The sequence below is a fragment of the Natrix helvetica genome (genome assembly GCF_964273705.1).
Source record: "Natrix helvetica genome assembly, chromosome: 11".
Classification (NCBI taxonomy): domain Eukaryota; kingdom Metazoa; phylum Chordata; class Lepidosauria; order Squamata; family Natricidae; genus Natrix; species Natrix helvetica.
In genome coordinates this window covers 5,853,488-5,868,571 of record NC_138562.1, presented here as the reverse complement: position 1 = coordinate 5,868,571, position 15,084 = coordinate 5,853,488, and the positions used below count along the sequence as shown (strand labels likewise).

Sequence of the window (15,084 nt, the reverse complement as noted above, 5' to 3'; positions counted from 1 at the left end):
CAGTTGTGGAGGCAGAGGCCTTCATGAAAAAACTCCCCCTCTCCTTCTTGTTTGTGTCTGGATAGTCCCTGTCCTGCTTCCCTACTCTCTGCCAATTGCTGCAAATTGTTTACTGCATTACCACCATTAAGCAGAATTAACAACTACTACCACCTGAGAACCCAGCAAACGACTTTCATGTTTGCTGCATAAATTGACACGTCTACTGGCTCAGACACAGACATCCAACGGAATGCCTAATTCACAGGCAAATGGAAAGGGACACCAATGTACTTTAACTCACTGCTATGAGCTGGTAGGAGTTGTTCATCATGGCAATAAGCATGTTTAGCAAAACCACCAAAGAGATGACGTTGTATGTTCCAAACATGGTGGCCCCAACAAACTCTGTGAATTCATGCCTGGCTTTGACATTCGTGACGTAGAGATTCAATAGACCAAACACTGACCAGAAGAGAGACTGAAGAGTTTCAAAGAGCCTGCAAAAAAACAAAAGATAAGTCATTGTTTTAATAGGTTTGATTGAGTCTGGGAGAACAGATGCATCATTTATCTTTCACATGAACTGGTAGATCCAAAAGTTTTTGGACTTACATCTTTCTACCACCGTGGAATACCCACAATTCTGAGAGGCAAGTGGTTCCAGTAATTAATCATTCTCACTGTCAAGAACGTCCTCCTTAGTTCCAGGTTTTCTTTCTCTTTAACAAGCTTCCACTCATTACTTCTCGTCCTGCCTTCTGGTCCTTTGGAGAACAAATCAACCCTTCCTCCCCATGACAGCTCCTCAAGTACCAGAAGACAGCTATCATGTCTTCCCTAATCTTTGCAACACAATGATGGCTCATTCTTAAGCAGACGTCCACCAGGACACCTAGATACCTTTCACACTGGGGTGAAATCCAGCAGGTTCTGGAGAACCGGTAGCAGAAATGTTGAGTAGTTCAGAGAACTGGTAGTGGAAATGTTGAGTAGTTCGGAGAACCGGCAAATGCCACCTCTGCCTGGCCTCAGAGTGTGGTGGGAATGGAGATTTTTGCAGTATCCTTCCCCTGCCACACACCAAGCCACGCCCACCAAGCCACACCATGCCCACCAAGCCATGCCCACAGAACCAGTAATAAAAATATTTGAATTTCATCACTGCTCTCACAGTATTTACTGTTGAACCATATGCCACCTATTTTGTATCTGCGCATTTGGGTTTTCCTGCCTAGGTGTAGGACCTTACTTTTCTCACCAATGAACTGCAGCTTAAGAACTGTGATGGCAGAGTGGTTAGTATGCAGTATTGCAAGCTGACTCTGCCAGCAGTTCGATGCTGACCTGCTCTGTCAGCTTTCCATTCTTCCAAGGTTGGTGAAGTGAAGACCCAGATTGTTGGGGGCAAGATGCTGACTCTGTCAACTGCTTAGAGAGGGCTGAAGCAGTATAGAAGTCTAATTGCTATTGCTAAGTGCTATCTTCCTGGTAGGGCTTAGTGCTCAACTCTTGTCAAGATCCTTCTGAATCTGGAACGAATAAGTGTGAGATTTTTTCCCCCTTAGCATGGCATTTGGAAAACCAGGACACAAATTCAGAGAAGCCTCTGAGCGTTTTTCTCATGTGAAAACACTTCTGGAAGTTTATAGTAGCGAGTCTGTTAAGCTGGCACAAAAGCTAAACTTGTACGAGAAGGGAGAGAAACGAATATCAAAATGCAGCTGCTTTCTAAAGATATCTTTTGATAGCAGAGCTATTTTCTACTTTCTAGTTCTGCAGCAAAATCCATTCCAGATATCACTCAAAGAACACTACGCAGAATCTCTCTTCCTATTACAGGCACTACAAAAATCAAGGAGGAGAGAAAAGTTAAGTGTGAATTTCAGAAGTGTGTTCTGCTATCTATATGCAAACTCTTCCAGAAATGGGGAATATTTTTTTTCCCAAATAGGAGATGCTTGTCCATGCTTCTTTCCTTTTGCATCATCTACTGCATTATTTCTGCCCGTTTGCAAATATTATTTAACCAAGGTCCACCACTTAGTGCCCTCTAGTGTGCTTGGACTACAATCCCCGAGTTGTCTCAGAATGTTTTGGCAGCAGCATCCTTAATGTAACAAGGAAGATATTCCTCTGAATAGTCCGCCAGTCCAAATATATGAAAGGCAAGTAAAAGTAGTCCTCAATTTATGGCCATTCATTCAGTGGTTGTTTGAAATTATGACCACACTGAAGAAAATGACTCGTAGTTGATCCTTGCACTTACGACTATCATAGCATCCCCAGGGTAATGTACTAAAAATTCGGGTACTTGACAATCAGCATGTATTTACAAACAGTTGCAGTTTCCAGAGTCATAGGCCTGCCCAAGAAGCTTTCAACAAAGTCAATGGGGAAGTCACATTGACTTAATGATCCTGTGATTTTGGTTCCCCCCTTCTTTCTCTCTCTCTCCTTCTCTCTCTCTCTCTGTCTCATTCTCTCTGTCCCTCTCTCTGTGTCTTTCTCTCTGACACACACTCTGTGTGTGTGTGTGTGTCTGGGTGGGTGGGTGTGTCTCTGACTCACTCTTTCTGTCTCTTTGCCTCTCTCTGTCTGCCTCTCTCTCTGTGTCTCTGTCTCTCTCTGCCCTCCCTCATATCTTGTATATTATCACCTTTTTCACTACCTCTTATAGTTTCGTCCTCTAGGAGGGAACTGTGGTTTTTCATGAAGGCCTCTGCCTCCACAACTGAATTGATTCTAATTCTATTTCCCTCCCAGAAAATCAACATTCCTTCTGGCAAGAGAGATACTTACTCTAAAAGTGGCCTTACCTTAACAAACCATATACAGTTTAATAAATAATTTAATTCAGAGTTCAAATGAAAGGTACTTATGTTCTTTGAGTTTGGTGGTTTTCTTGTAGAGGTTTCTTTACTCACCTAAGTAACACCATCTGTCTCTCTCTGTCTCTCTCTGCGTGTCTCTCTCTGCCTCTCTCTCTGTCTGTCTTTGTCTCTTTCTCTCTGTCTCTGCCTGCCTCTCTCTTTCTTTCTCTCTCTCTCTGTCTCTCTCTGCCTGTCTCTCTCTCTGTCTCTGTCTGTCTCTGCGTGTGTGTGTCTCTCTCTCTGATTCTCTCTTTCTCTCTTTGCCTCTCTCTGTCTGCCTCTCTCTCTCTCTGTGTCTCTGTCTCTTTGCTGACCCCTGGTCTAGCTATCTGCAATCTGCCATAGCTCTTGAGTCCAAATCCCCCCAATATATTTGTAATTAGGACAAATCTGGACATGGTATCAAGGCCTTTTTGCATGTGGTCATCTGTGGACAAGATGTTCTTAGCCAAAAGACTGAACTTTGAACAACTCTCCCAGATTCATTCTTTTAGTATCCCTGTCAAGCAAAGTCATGATAAGAAGGACTAACTAGATTTGCTAACACTTGCAAACACTGCCTGTTAAAAATAAATAAATACATGAAATCACTTATTGTGAATATGTAAGGACAAAGAACAGGCTGGTTGTCACATTTTGAGCCAACAGAGAGAACCTTAATGATGCCCTTAATAGAGTGTCGTCCAACAGAAAAAGGATTGGGCAAGCCCAAAGTAGACGATAAAAAAGAATGCTTTAAAACTGTGAGGGGACAACTAATAACAGCAGTGAGAATTAATGAGTCTGCAGTGCTTTGGAGATAATCTGCACTAGGACTTGAGCTGTCTCCTCTTGTTGGCAAGATCACAGGTTTCTGTCAGCTTTATTTGGGAGGAAAAATGTTCATTCTTTCTCTTGGGAGACAGACACAGGCCGTCTGCCTATGTGGCCTACTGCTCAGGCATTAAGTTGATCAAACAGATAAGAAGTAAACAATTGGGGAGGGGGAGGGGATAGAAATTCTATTCTCCCTTGTTTGCTGGGTACTCATATTGGTTTCATTTTACGTCTATATTGACCGAGCCAACCCAATCTCAATCTGCAAAAGTTGACTTGCAATGAGATGGGTGTCAAACACATTTAATAAATGAATAATTCAACTCTCTAAAGGTTGGCTACAATCATTATAAAACCCACTAAGAATACTAGGAACAATCATCTCTTTCTTAAACATTTCTCGCTTTCTATCTGACATTTCTCCTGCAAATTGGATCAGTGGTTGGATTTTGATCAGAGGTGGTATTCAGCAGGTTCTGACCAGGTCTGGAGAGCCGGTAGCGGAAATTTTGAGTAGTTACCAGTAAATACCACCTCTGATTGGCCCCACCCCCATCTATTCTCTGCCTCCCGAGTTCCAGCTGATCGGGAGGGAATGTGGATTTTGCAGTATTCTTCCCCTGGAGTGGGATGGGAATGGAGATTTTGCAGTATCCTTCCCCTGGAGTGGGGAGAGAATGGAGATTTTACAGTATTCTTCCCCTGAAGTGGGGAGAGAATGGAGATTTTACAGTATCCTTCCCCTGGAGTGGGATGGGAATGGAGATCTTACAGTATCCTTCCCCTGGAGTGGGGAGAGAGTGGAGATTTTACAGTATCCTTCCCCTGGAGTGGGGAGAGAGTGGAGATTTTACAGTATCCTTCCCCTGGAGCGGGATGGGAATGGAGATTTTACAGTATCCTTCCTCTGGAGTGGGTGGGAATGGAGATTTTACAGTATCCTTCCCCTGGAGTGGAAGCCATGCCCATCAAGCCACACCCACCAATAAATGCCACATGCACCAAGCCACGCCCACAGAACCGGTAGTAAAAATTTTGAATCCCACCACTGATTTTGATGGAATTGTAGTGAGGAGATGGATTTCCAGGAGGGAGGGGGTACATTCCAGAAGCGTAAGAAGTAACTAATCCCACATGTGTGAGAGAAAGAAGATGAATAAGAGCCCCTCCCTTATAGTTCCCAGAGTATATTGTAAATGCAGAGAGTAGAGTCTTCAGTTTGGCAAGATTTTATCTATAGCAGAGGTGGGTTCCCACCAGTTCAGCCCGGTTCGGCCGAACCAGTAGTGGTATGTCAGCCTGGATTCACAGAACCAGCAGTGACTCAGGCTGGCCACACCCCCAAACTGATTTCCTGATCACCGCTGTTGCCATCTTTTTTTTTTAGTTCTGCACATGCGCAGATCAATTTCCATTGAACTGTGCATCCAGCGCACACACACAAAGCGCGCACATGAGAGAACCGGCAGTAATGCCGGCCAGAGCCCACTCCTGATCTATAGGTGTAAAATAATTAAAAAAGAATCTCTGTGTGTCATTCTTGGCATTAGGCCTTACAGGGTGTAGATAATATCATGGGTGATGGACAGGTTGGCTTTGTATTGGATGCTAATGTTGGGCCAGTCTTTGATCTTTGGTAAAGAAATATATGCATAAATCAGAATCAGCCCTATTTTCAGCATCTATCAAATTCAAACAAGCCTTTGATTCGGTCTTTGGGAGAATCTTTGGCAGACGTTTAAGACTTTTTAATAGTCCATCAACTGCTTATCTTCATAAATAAACCACATATTACAGATCAGACAAAAAAAAAGCCTAAGAAGGACAAATTTTGGAAGCTCTACAAAATAGGATGATAAAACAAATGTGTATTATTCTGTCCACTGCTATTTTAATTATTATATACAGGATCAATTCCATGCTGGGATCCTTAAGCAGAGCATCATCCCTCAATCAAAAATCTAGAACTGTTGATACAGTCATTCTAGCAAAGCTTCCATAAAGGTTTTGAGGAGAACCTTGAAGGCATTCTTCCTCTGTTGGGAAGACCCCTCATGGCAGTTTTGTTCTGATCAAATTAAGATCTTGAGAAGATCAACTATGTTAGTTGGGATGTACTAGATGCTTTGCATCAGGTTTGCAACATCCATACAATTTAGGATTTTCAGAATGATCAAAGGATGGCTGGTTGGATTGATGGATGGATGGATGGGTGGATGGATGGGTGGGTAGGTGGATGGATGCTAATGGAACTAAATTTGTAATCTCTTTGTACAGCTATTTATAACCAAAGAGTGACTATGCAATCATCTTACTATAAGGCCATTAATTCTATAATCTTACTATAAGGCCATAATTTATAACCAAAGATAATCATCTTACTATAAGGCCATAATTTATAACCAAAGCGTGACTATGCAATCATCTTACTATAAGGCCATTAATAAGCCTATGCAATCATCTTACTATAAGGCCATTAATTCTAATTTTTTTGTCTACACTGTGAGTTGTATTGTGTTGTGTTGCATTCAGGGAGCTCAACCAATCTCATTGTACATATGTTGTGCACCGACAATAAAGAATTATTATTATCTTGAATTACCATCTCCATCCTCCCATGATCATAGTTCCCTACTGCCCATCAACAGACATTTTAAATCAATAAATCCTGAAATCAGCAATTCATTTTCACCCATTTGCAGCAAAAGGTCGATACGTGTTTTCAGTCCTTTAGTTATAATTCACTCTTTCATCAAGAAAGTCAACATAGTGTTTGGCTGTCTATAATAATGAGGTGGAGCTTGACCTAGATTGAGATGAGGACATCTTAAGACTTATATTTCTTTTTCTCCCATCCTTTAACTTGGTTGATAAGTAATCATTTTTTTCAGATGTGCAAATCTCAGGGGTCTTCCCTTGAGGCATTGCTGAAAATTATCAGGCTAGGAAGCCAAGATACTGTAGACAGAGCACAGCAGAAAACTTAAATACAATCAGGGCACCAGATAGATAACTTCAATCCATCTGGATCCTTGACCAACATTTTATAAAAGTTTGTTTATTTTGCCATCAAGCTCCAATATTTCACTCCCCAGAGTTCTCATACCTCGACTATGAATGGTTTCTGATGCCTTAAAATTATGCTCTGATCGTAATGGAGCAGTTAGGGATTTATTCTACCCAATGTTTCCATATTTTTTATTCCACCAGTGTTTCTATAGAAACTCATTCAAATGGCTCTTAATTACACTTTTTTCCTCTGGGGAAATCAGATCCATTTTATGTACATCGTATTTTTCTCCAACTGCAACGACCACTGGCTCATGGTAACGAACTTTTAACCGCCCCCAGAAGGACATTTAAACTGAACCTTTTCTGAAAACTTTATTTGGCTGTACCAGGGATATTTGAAGTGGAAAAAGCTACATTGACTCCTATGGTCCACCCTGTGTCACAACATCTCTGTAATTATTTTCCGTGATGCTGGTCAGTGACTGGGATAATAAAAGAGTTGTAATCTCAATACCTCTGGAGGACTCCGATTGCAAATGGCTACATTAAGCAATAGCTAGCTCTTTCATCTCCTCTGCACCCTGCAGCTACCGCTGATTGCAAATGGATGGCGAAGCCACACACACACATCAAGATGGGGAGGCCAGAGGGAAGAATCAGGTGTGAGATGAATATTCCTGCTAAATCTCCATATGTGTTAATGTTTTCCCCTGTGACTCCACTTTAAAAACAGTTTCCAGCTAGGACATCAGCGGCAAAGATGATTTGCCGAGAACACAGAGAGAAAATGTTTGAAAATGAATTATGAACAGATTGACCCTTCCCTTGTTGGTAAAGTACATAGCTGTTCAAGGAGCTGGATTTTTTCCAGAAAAAAAGGATGAAGGCTAACCTTGAGATGCAACAAGGGACAGGGTGCAGTGCTGGATTTTAAGCACCATCAGTACATGCCTAGAAATACAGTCCAGATGCCTTAAAGGTAAAGGTAAAAGTTTCTCTCGCACATATGTGCTAGTGATTTCTGACTCTAGGGGGCAATACTCATCTTTGTTTCAAAGCCGAAGAACCAGCGCTGTTCGAAGACATCTCTGTGGCCATGTGACCGGCATGACTCAACGCCGAAGGCACACGGAACGCTGTTACTGTCCCACCAAAGGTGGCCCCTATTTTTCTACTTGCGTTTTTTACTTGCTTTCGAACTGCTAGGTTGGCAGAAGCTGGGACAAGTAATGGGAGCTCAATCCGTTACACGGTGCTAGGGATTCGAACCGCCGAACTGCTGACCCTTCTGATTGACAAGCTCAGTGTCTTAGCCACTGAGCCACCTTGAGATGCAACAAGGAACAGGGCGCCAGGTTGGATTTTAAGCACTCGCCAGCACATGCCCAGAAATGCAGTCCAGATGCCTTAAATCTGATTGTTTGAAGTTGCTTTTCAGAAAACACTGAGCTTGGCTATCAAAAAGGCCGGCAGTTTGGCAGTTCGAATCCCTAGTATAGGTCTTGTGCGTGAGCAGGGGGTTGGAATAGATGACCTCCAAGCTCCCTTCCAACTCTATTACTGTTACTTAAGATGGTCTTCAGGACTGGGAAAGAGAGAGGCTTAGGTTTCTCTTAAGGGGGGGAGGACTTCAACGTAACATGCTCAAAATGGCATTTGACTTTGCATTGTGAGGCTGGCCCTTCTCTGCGGCCCACAGGCATAATTTCTTGTTTTGCAGGTAGTCCATTCTAAGCATGTCATCCCTGCTGTGTGTCTGTTCAAAGTGCAAAATGTCATTTGGAACCAAGGGTGTTAATCATGACTCTTTCAGCTTTTAAGGCAAACAGAAAGAACTTCAGAAATGAGACACCAATGAAAGTGCCGTTCCTGTGAATTCGCTCTGCCTTCAAAGTGACCCTGCTGCTTCTTTGTTTCCTATAAATACATCTCTCCCCTCCCCTTTCCAATGTTAAGCCCCCTCACACTGCATAGCATATTCCAGGGCTTGTATTTATGAAGTTTTACCTGTACTCATGTTCAACTGCTGATTGGATCATTGAATGCTGCAAATAGGTCGTTGGTTTCTCTCCCCCCCCGCCATCATCATACAATCATAGGGTTGGAAGGGACCTTGGTGGTCTTCTAGTCCAACCCCCCTGTCTAAGGCAAAAGCCTCGTATCATACAACTGGCTGTCCGATCTCTTCTTGAAAACCTCCAGCAATGGAACGCTCCACAACTTCTGGAGGCCAGCTGTTCCACTGATTAATTTATCTCACTGCCAGGAAATTTCTTCTTAATTCCAGGTTGGATCACTCTTTAACAAGCATCCACCTGTTACATATTGTCCTGCTCTGAGGTACTTTGGAGAATACCGCATTTTTCGGAGAATAAGGTGCTCTGAAGTGTAAGATGCAGCTAGCTTTTGGGGAGGAAAACAAGAAAAAGAAATCTTACTCTGCCTCCCAGCAATTTGCCTCCTTGCAGCAAACAGAAAACAGCCTGTTTTAGTTTCAGTTTAGCCTGATTAGCACAAGAAAAAAAGCTGCCTCTGCCTCCCAGCAATTTGCCTCCTTGCAGCAAACAGCAAGCAGCCTGTTTTAGTTTAGCCTGATTAGCACAAGGAAAAAAATCTGCCTGCCTCCCAGCAATTTGCCTCCTTGCAGCAAAAAGTGTGTTTCAGTTTCAATTTCGGCACAGCCTGATTAGCACAAGCAGCTGATTGTCAGTTGGATCAGCCTCCCAACCACCAGCTGTTTCAGGCTGCAGGGATTGCCATAGCCTTTTGCCACCTCTGTGCACCCCGTTTTCAGCCCCCGGTTGGCCCATTTTCAGTCTCAATGTGCCACATTTTCTGCCCATTCCAGGTGGCGGGGATCTGAATGGGTGGAAAATGGGGTGCGCGGAGGCAGCAATAGGCAATGGCAATCCCTGCAGCCTTAAACAGCTGATGGTCACGAGGCCGATCCAACTGACAATCAGCTGCTTGTGCTAATCAAGCTGTGCTGAAGCTGAAACTGAAATAGGCTGTTGGCTGTTTGCTGCAAGGAGACAAATTGCTGGGAGGCAGAGGCCAAAGGGTGGGAGCCAGCGGGTGGGTGGGACTACATTCAGTGTAGAAGACACACCCAAATTTTCACCCTCTTTTAGGGGGGGGGGAAGTGCATCTTATACTCTGAAAAATATGGTAAGTTGATCATCTCTTCTCTGTGACAGCCCCTCAAGTACTAGAAGACAGCTATCATGTTATCCCTAAATCTTCTCTTCATTAACCAAGGAATTGGTTTTTTTCATATCTAAACTGTTAAGTGATTTTTAATTGCAGTTAACGATCTGTATAAGTTCTGGTTGTAGAACTGCAGTGAGCGATTAGCTTAAGAGCTAGCTGTGCAAACCTGCAACTGTTTACATGGGCTCCAGCATGAGTTTGAAAGCTTGGAAGACTAAATCTCTGCTGCAAGTGACAGACCCAGATTGGATCCTGCAACCTTCTCCTGGGACATGTATGTATACAGGTAGTCCTTGACTTACAACCACAATTGAGCCCAACATTTCTGTTGCTATGTGAGACACTATGCTGTTGTTAAATGAATTTTGCCCCATTTTACAACCTTTCTTGCCACCATTGTTAAATGAAACACTGCAGCTCTTAATTTAGTAAAACAGGTGTTAAATGAATCTGGATTCCCCGTTGACTTGGCTTGTCAGAAGGGCTAAATCAAAGGATAGACTGTACTTGTGCCCTGAGTGTTATCCCTGATATTCTTCAGGTTAGTTGGATCAGTTTCCATAACAAAGGTGGTCCTTGACTTACGACCACAATTGAGCCCAACATTCCTGTTGCTGAGATATTTGTTAAGTGAATTTTGCCCCATTTTATGACCTTTCTTGCCACAGTTGTCGAGTGAATCAGTGCAGCTGTTAACTGAGTCACAGTGTCGGTAAGTGAATCTGGCTTCCCCATTGACTTTGCTGGTGAGAGGTTTGCAAAAGGAGATCACATGATCCTGGGACACTCCAACCATCATAAATATGAATCAGTTGCCAAAGATCTGAATTTCGATCAAGTGACCATGGGAATGCTGCAACAGTTATAAGTGTCAAAAATGGTCATAAGTCACTTTTTTCAGTGCTGTTGTAATTTCAAACAGTCACTAATTGAACTGTTGTATGTTGAGGACTACCTGTACATCCACACCACATACCATGTTTCCCTGAAAATAAGACAGGATCTTATTTTCTTTTGACCTCCAAAATAAGCGCTTGGCCTTATTTTCAGGGAGGTCTTATTATTTTTGAGGTGCAGGAGGCGGAGAGCATATACTTACATCTATAATCTTCTACACACTTATGGATGTTGCTGTGTTGCAATCTTTTTGAGGAGGGCTTATTTTCGGGGAGTTTTTATTTTAGCGCATGCGCTCAAAAGCCCCATTGGGCTGATTATCAGGGTAACAGGGTAAATTTTAGTCATGCTGGCTAGCATTACGGATCTCAAAGCCAATAAACCCAGAATATTTTCCCAAGAAAGTCTTAACATCTTCCATTCCTAACTATTTGATATTCAATTTTTATAAAAGTTTCTAATATTTGGAATACGGTTATTATTTCTAAATAAAGTCTGACAATCCCATTTCAGAACTTAAGTTCTTTAGAATAAGATCAGAATGCAACACAGATCAATCTTTTGAAATCTTTCTTCCCCTCACTTAAAAATGACACCAGCCATCTGTCCAATTCATCAAGTCAACATCGGCCTTTTCGTTGTTATATAAAACAAGAACAATTCAAGGATGAAATTATTGGATATTAAAGGTTACATATTAAATCTTTGTATCCTTGCCTATAAATCAAAGAACAAACTCATTTTCTAGGCATTAGAAAGCTCTTTTCAATATTTGCTCCTGAAAATCTTTTGGGGAAATTACCTTAAATGCATATAGCCATTTATTTATTTTGGGAGAGAAGGAAGGGGAGGTACAGTATTGCTAAAGATGGCAGAAATGAAAATATTGGTTAAAAACCAGAAATCAGTGAATGCCTCCTCTCTAAGCTTTTGCAAGTCCTGCAGAACTCAATTTCTAAGCCAGCTTTTCCCATCGACGTTTCAGAGAATTGATCTTCCAGCCAACTAAGCAAGCAAGATAAATATTGCTACCCACAATGTAGAATATGTCTTCTTTAGATATAACTAGCTGAAGAAGCACGCTAAATCAGGAGTGTCAAAATCGGTTTCAGTTGAGGGCTGCATCAGGGTTGTGTTTGACCTCGGGTGGCTGGGGTGGGCGTGGCTAGGGGTGGGCATGGCCAGCTTGACGTCACTCCTGTCGGGGTTGCCTACGATGGCCCGAGCACTCTGCCAGCGAAAACGGGCTCCTGAGCTCCGTTTTCTGCTCCCACAGCCTCCTGCAACCCTCTGCCAGTGAAAACAGAGCTCGGGAGGGCCGCATGCCCATTTTCACTGGCAGAAGCACCATGGACAGGTCCTTCACTGTTTCCAGGGTGGCCCCGTGGCCCAGATCTAAGTACCCCATGGGCCGGATTTGGCCCTTGGGCCTTGAGTTTGACATCCCTGCTCTAAACATTCCATTTTTCTGTGTAATGCATCTCAGCCTAGAGCTGAGCTTTGATTTTCCTTTTTTCCGTTCCTTCTTTCCTTCTCCTTTCCTTCCTCCCTTCCATTCTCCCTCCCTCCCTCTCTCCCTTCCCCCTTTCCTTCCCTAATACTTATTTGTGTCTGTTTCTGTCTCTGTCTCTCTCTCTCTCTCTCGGTGTGTGTGCCTTTGTGCACGGGGGAGAGAAAGAAAGAGAGAATGCCAGATGGATAACCTATCTGGAAACAGAACTAAAGGGCTACAGTATTTTACCATCTATTACAGGATATCAATAGGTCAAAGAAGGTATCAACTAATATTAAGGACTTACCTAAAATCTCTGTCCTAGCTTCTTACCATTTTTAATGACTTTATCCCAAGATACCAATATATACTTTTACTTGCCCAGCTAAGATTCCACCTTCTAACCATTATAACATTCTAATCCCTGAGCTGTGGTGGCAAGTGGCTAGAATGCAGGCTAATTCTGCCAACTGCCAACAGTTCGATTCTCATCAACTCAGCCTTCCATTCTTCCGAGATCAGTAAAATGAGGACCCCAATTGTTGAGGCCAATATGCTGACTCTGTAAACAGCTTAGAGAGGGCTGTAAAGCGCTATAAAGCAGTATATAAGTCCTATTGCTATTCTGCCAAGATAGACTTGCAAATGTCCCATATTCAGTACAGCTTTGTCCTTCAGTATCTCTTGAATCATTGGTACACTTTTTGCTAATTCCTTTTAATAAATTCACAGAACCTATTAATAACCCATGTCTTAAGGAATTAACCACGTAAATCAGACGTAGTTTACATCACACTTTTTTGACTCACATTTACAAACTACTTGTAAGGAAATTCATTAAGACCATGCTTCTAATGAAAGGAATGGTTTCACAGGAGATGTAAAGCTTGCTCCATGGGTTTAAATCAAATCCTGTTACTTTAATCTACATGTTAAATCTACAGTTTCTTTTTGCAAAGTTTTCTTCATGTTTCCTCCCAAATATTCATCTAAAGCTAACACATTTGAAATGACGTTATTGTTGGTAGCCTATTAAAGTGACTTGCTTTTTACTTGTTGACTTTTCCACTGAAATGTCCAAGGATGTCATGGAGTTTTACTTAGTCACGATTGCTGTTAGTTCTAATTTTGATTCTTATGCTAGTTAAGTGCGCTGATCTTTATTTTCATTTCCCACCCCATCCCAATTCCCCCACTCTATCCCATCCTACTCTACCTATAATTATTATTATTACCATATGGTGTTACAATAGCCAGGAGACCAAAATGCTATTGCAGCATAGTACTTTGACTTGCCAAGGTGCCAGTCCTGTTATAGGACATGTTTATGTGTTTCCCAAGGTGTGCCAACGGAGGGCGAACTGGCTTTGCACCAGAGAGAAAGATGACTGGCTCTTCCTTAAGGCCCCTTCCTTCCCGGGGCAGGAAGCAGGAAGGAAGTGGGCTTTAAAGTGGGAAGGTTCAGAGCCATCAGGAATCTGACTCCCTGCAGATATCCGGCTGACATAGCAACGAGATCGGACATGGAGAGTGAATCTCTGCGCTTCCGTGCCGAATTCTCCTGGTTGGTGGGCTCCGAAAGGTTCCTATTTTTCATTTTGGAAAAATGTTATTGGCTCACAAGGAACTTCATTTTGATCTAACAGCTATCTTTTCATTGGAATGGGATGAAATCGAGCTTTTTAAAAAGCATATATACAAACACGCTGAGCAAGAAAAAAAACTAGTACAACAGGATCAGAGTTGGTATTCGGCCGGTTCGCACCGGTTTGGGCGAACCGGTAGTGGTGGCAGCTCAAGGCTCTGCCCACCCACCCTGATGTCATCATGCACGCTCTGAGCAGGCTCTCTCGCTACCAAACCTGTAGTGAAGATAACAGGATTCCTAGTAAAGAAACAGAGGCCGTGTTTCTTAAGTGGCAACTTCCTCTCTGAGATTGTAAGCATTTCTGCATCCATTCTGCAGGGATGGGCATTTTATTTTTGCATGCTTCTTTTTTTTAAGGATCTAGTTTCAGCTGCCCTCCAGAAAAAACAGCCTAGCGCAGTTAGTTCTTTGAGAACAGCTCTGCTGTTGTTGTTTTTTATCTAATAACTGAAATGCTCAGGTGTTTGGTCATTGTCAAAGGCTGGAGTTCAGCTTCGCCTTGTTCAATATGTTCATCCGAGATAACTCACAGCATAATAATTGAGACTGACATTCACCTAAGAACAAAAAAAGACATTTCTGTTTGCTATTCCAGATGCTGTGACAAGATATCAGGATTATACAAGAGAGGGGGGAGGGGAAAGAGAGAGACAGACAGAGAGTCAAAAACAACAACATTCAAGGGCTAAATGCAAGAAGGAAATCCAGGTAAGTTAGCCTTACGTGGAAAAGGCATTGTTTTGCTTCTCACAACGGATCCCTTTGCAATTGTTTGGCTCTTCGGAGGCACTCGTCTCATAATAGAAATACAGCTGGTTGAGTCCATTGGCGAAAGCTAGCAGCACCAGGCAATAAATGAAGAGGAACTTGAGAATGTCTAGCAGCATTCGTCCCAGGGAGATCTGCAGGGGTCCCAGGTGAGAGTTTGCTGTAAACAGGGAGATGAGACGCAAGGAGCTTAAAATGTTTGAAATGGCAAAGAGGGCTTCTGCTATCAGGGTTGGGTGCCACATTTCCCATTCCTCCCTTGGACGGGAACCATTGTACTGCAAGAAATAATAGGGGGAGGGGAGGGAAAGGAACACAGGTGAATGCTTGCAAGTCAACTCTTTTTTTTTTGTAAAACGTTGTTTTATTTTTCCCTTTCAAATTCATTC

The 15,084-nt window shown here is 42.7% G+C and overlaps 1 protein-coding gene across 1 annotated transcript in view; it reads right to left on the bottom strand.

Moving 5' to 3' along the window:
* TRPC5 (transient receptor potential cation channel subfamily C member 5) overlaps positions 1 to 15,084 on the bottom strand; it is a 219,587-nt gene that overhangs the window by 28,732 nt on the left and 175,771 nt on the right. Inside the window, exons 6-7 of the mRNA XM_081963976.1 lie at positions 14,651 to 14,973; positions 284 to 479 (exon numbers count right to left, since the gene is read on the bottom strand). Of these exons, the coding sequence (XP_081820102.1) occupies positions 284 to 479; positions 14,651 to 14,973 (519 nt within the window). The remainder of the gene's footprint in view (positions 1 to 283; positions 480 to 14,650; positions 14,974 to 15,084) is intronic.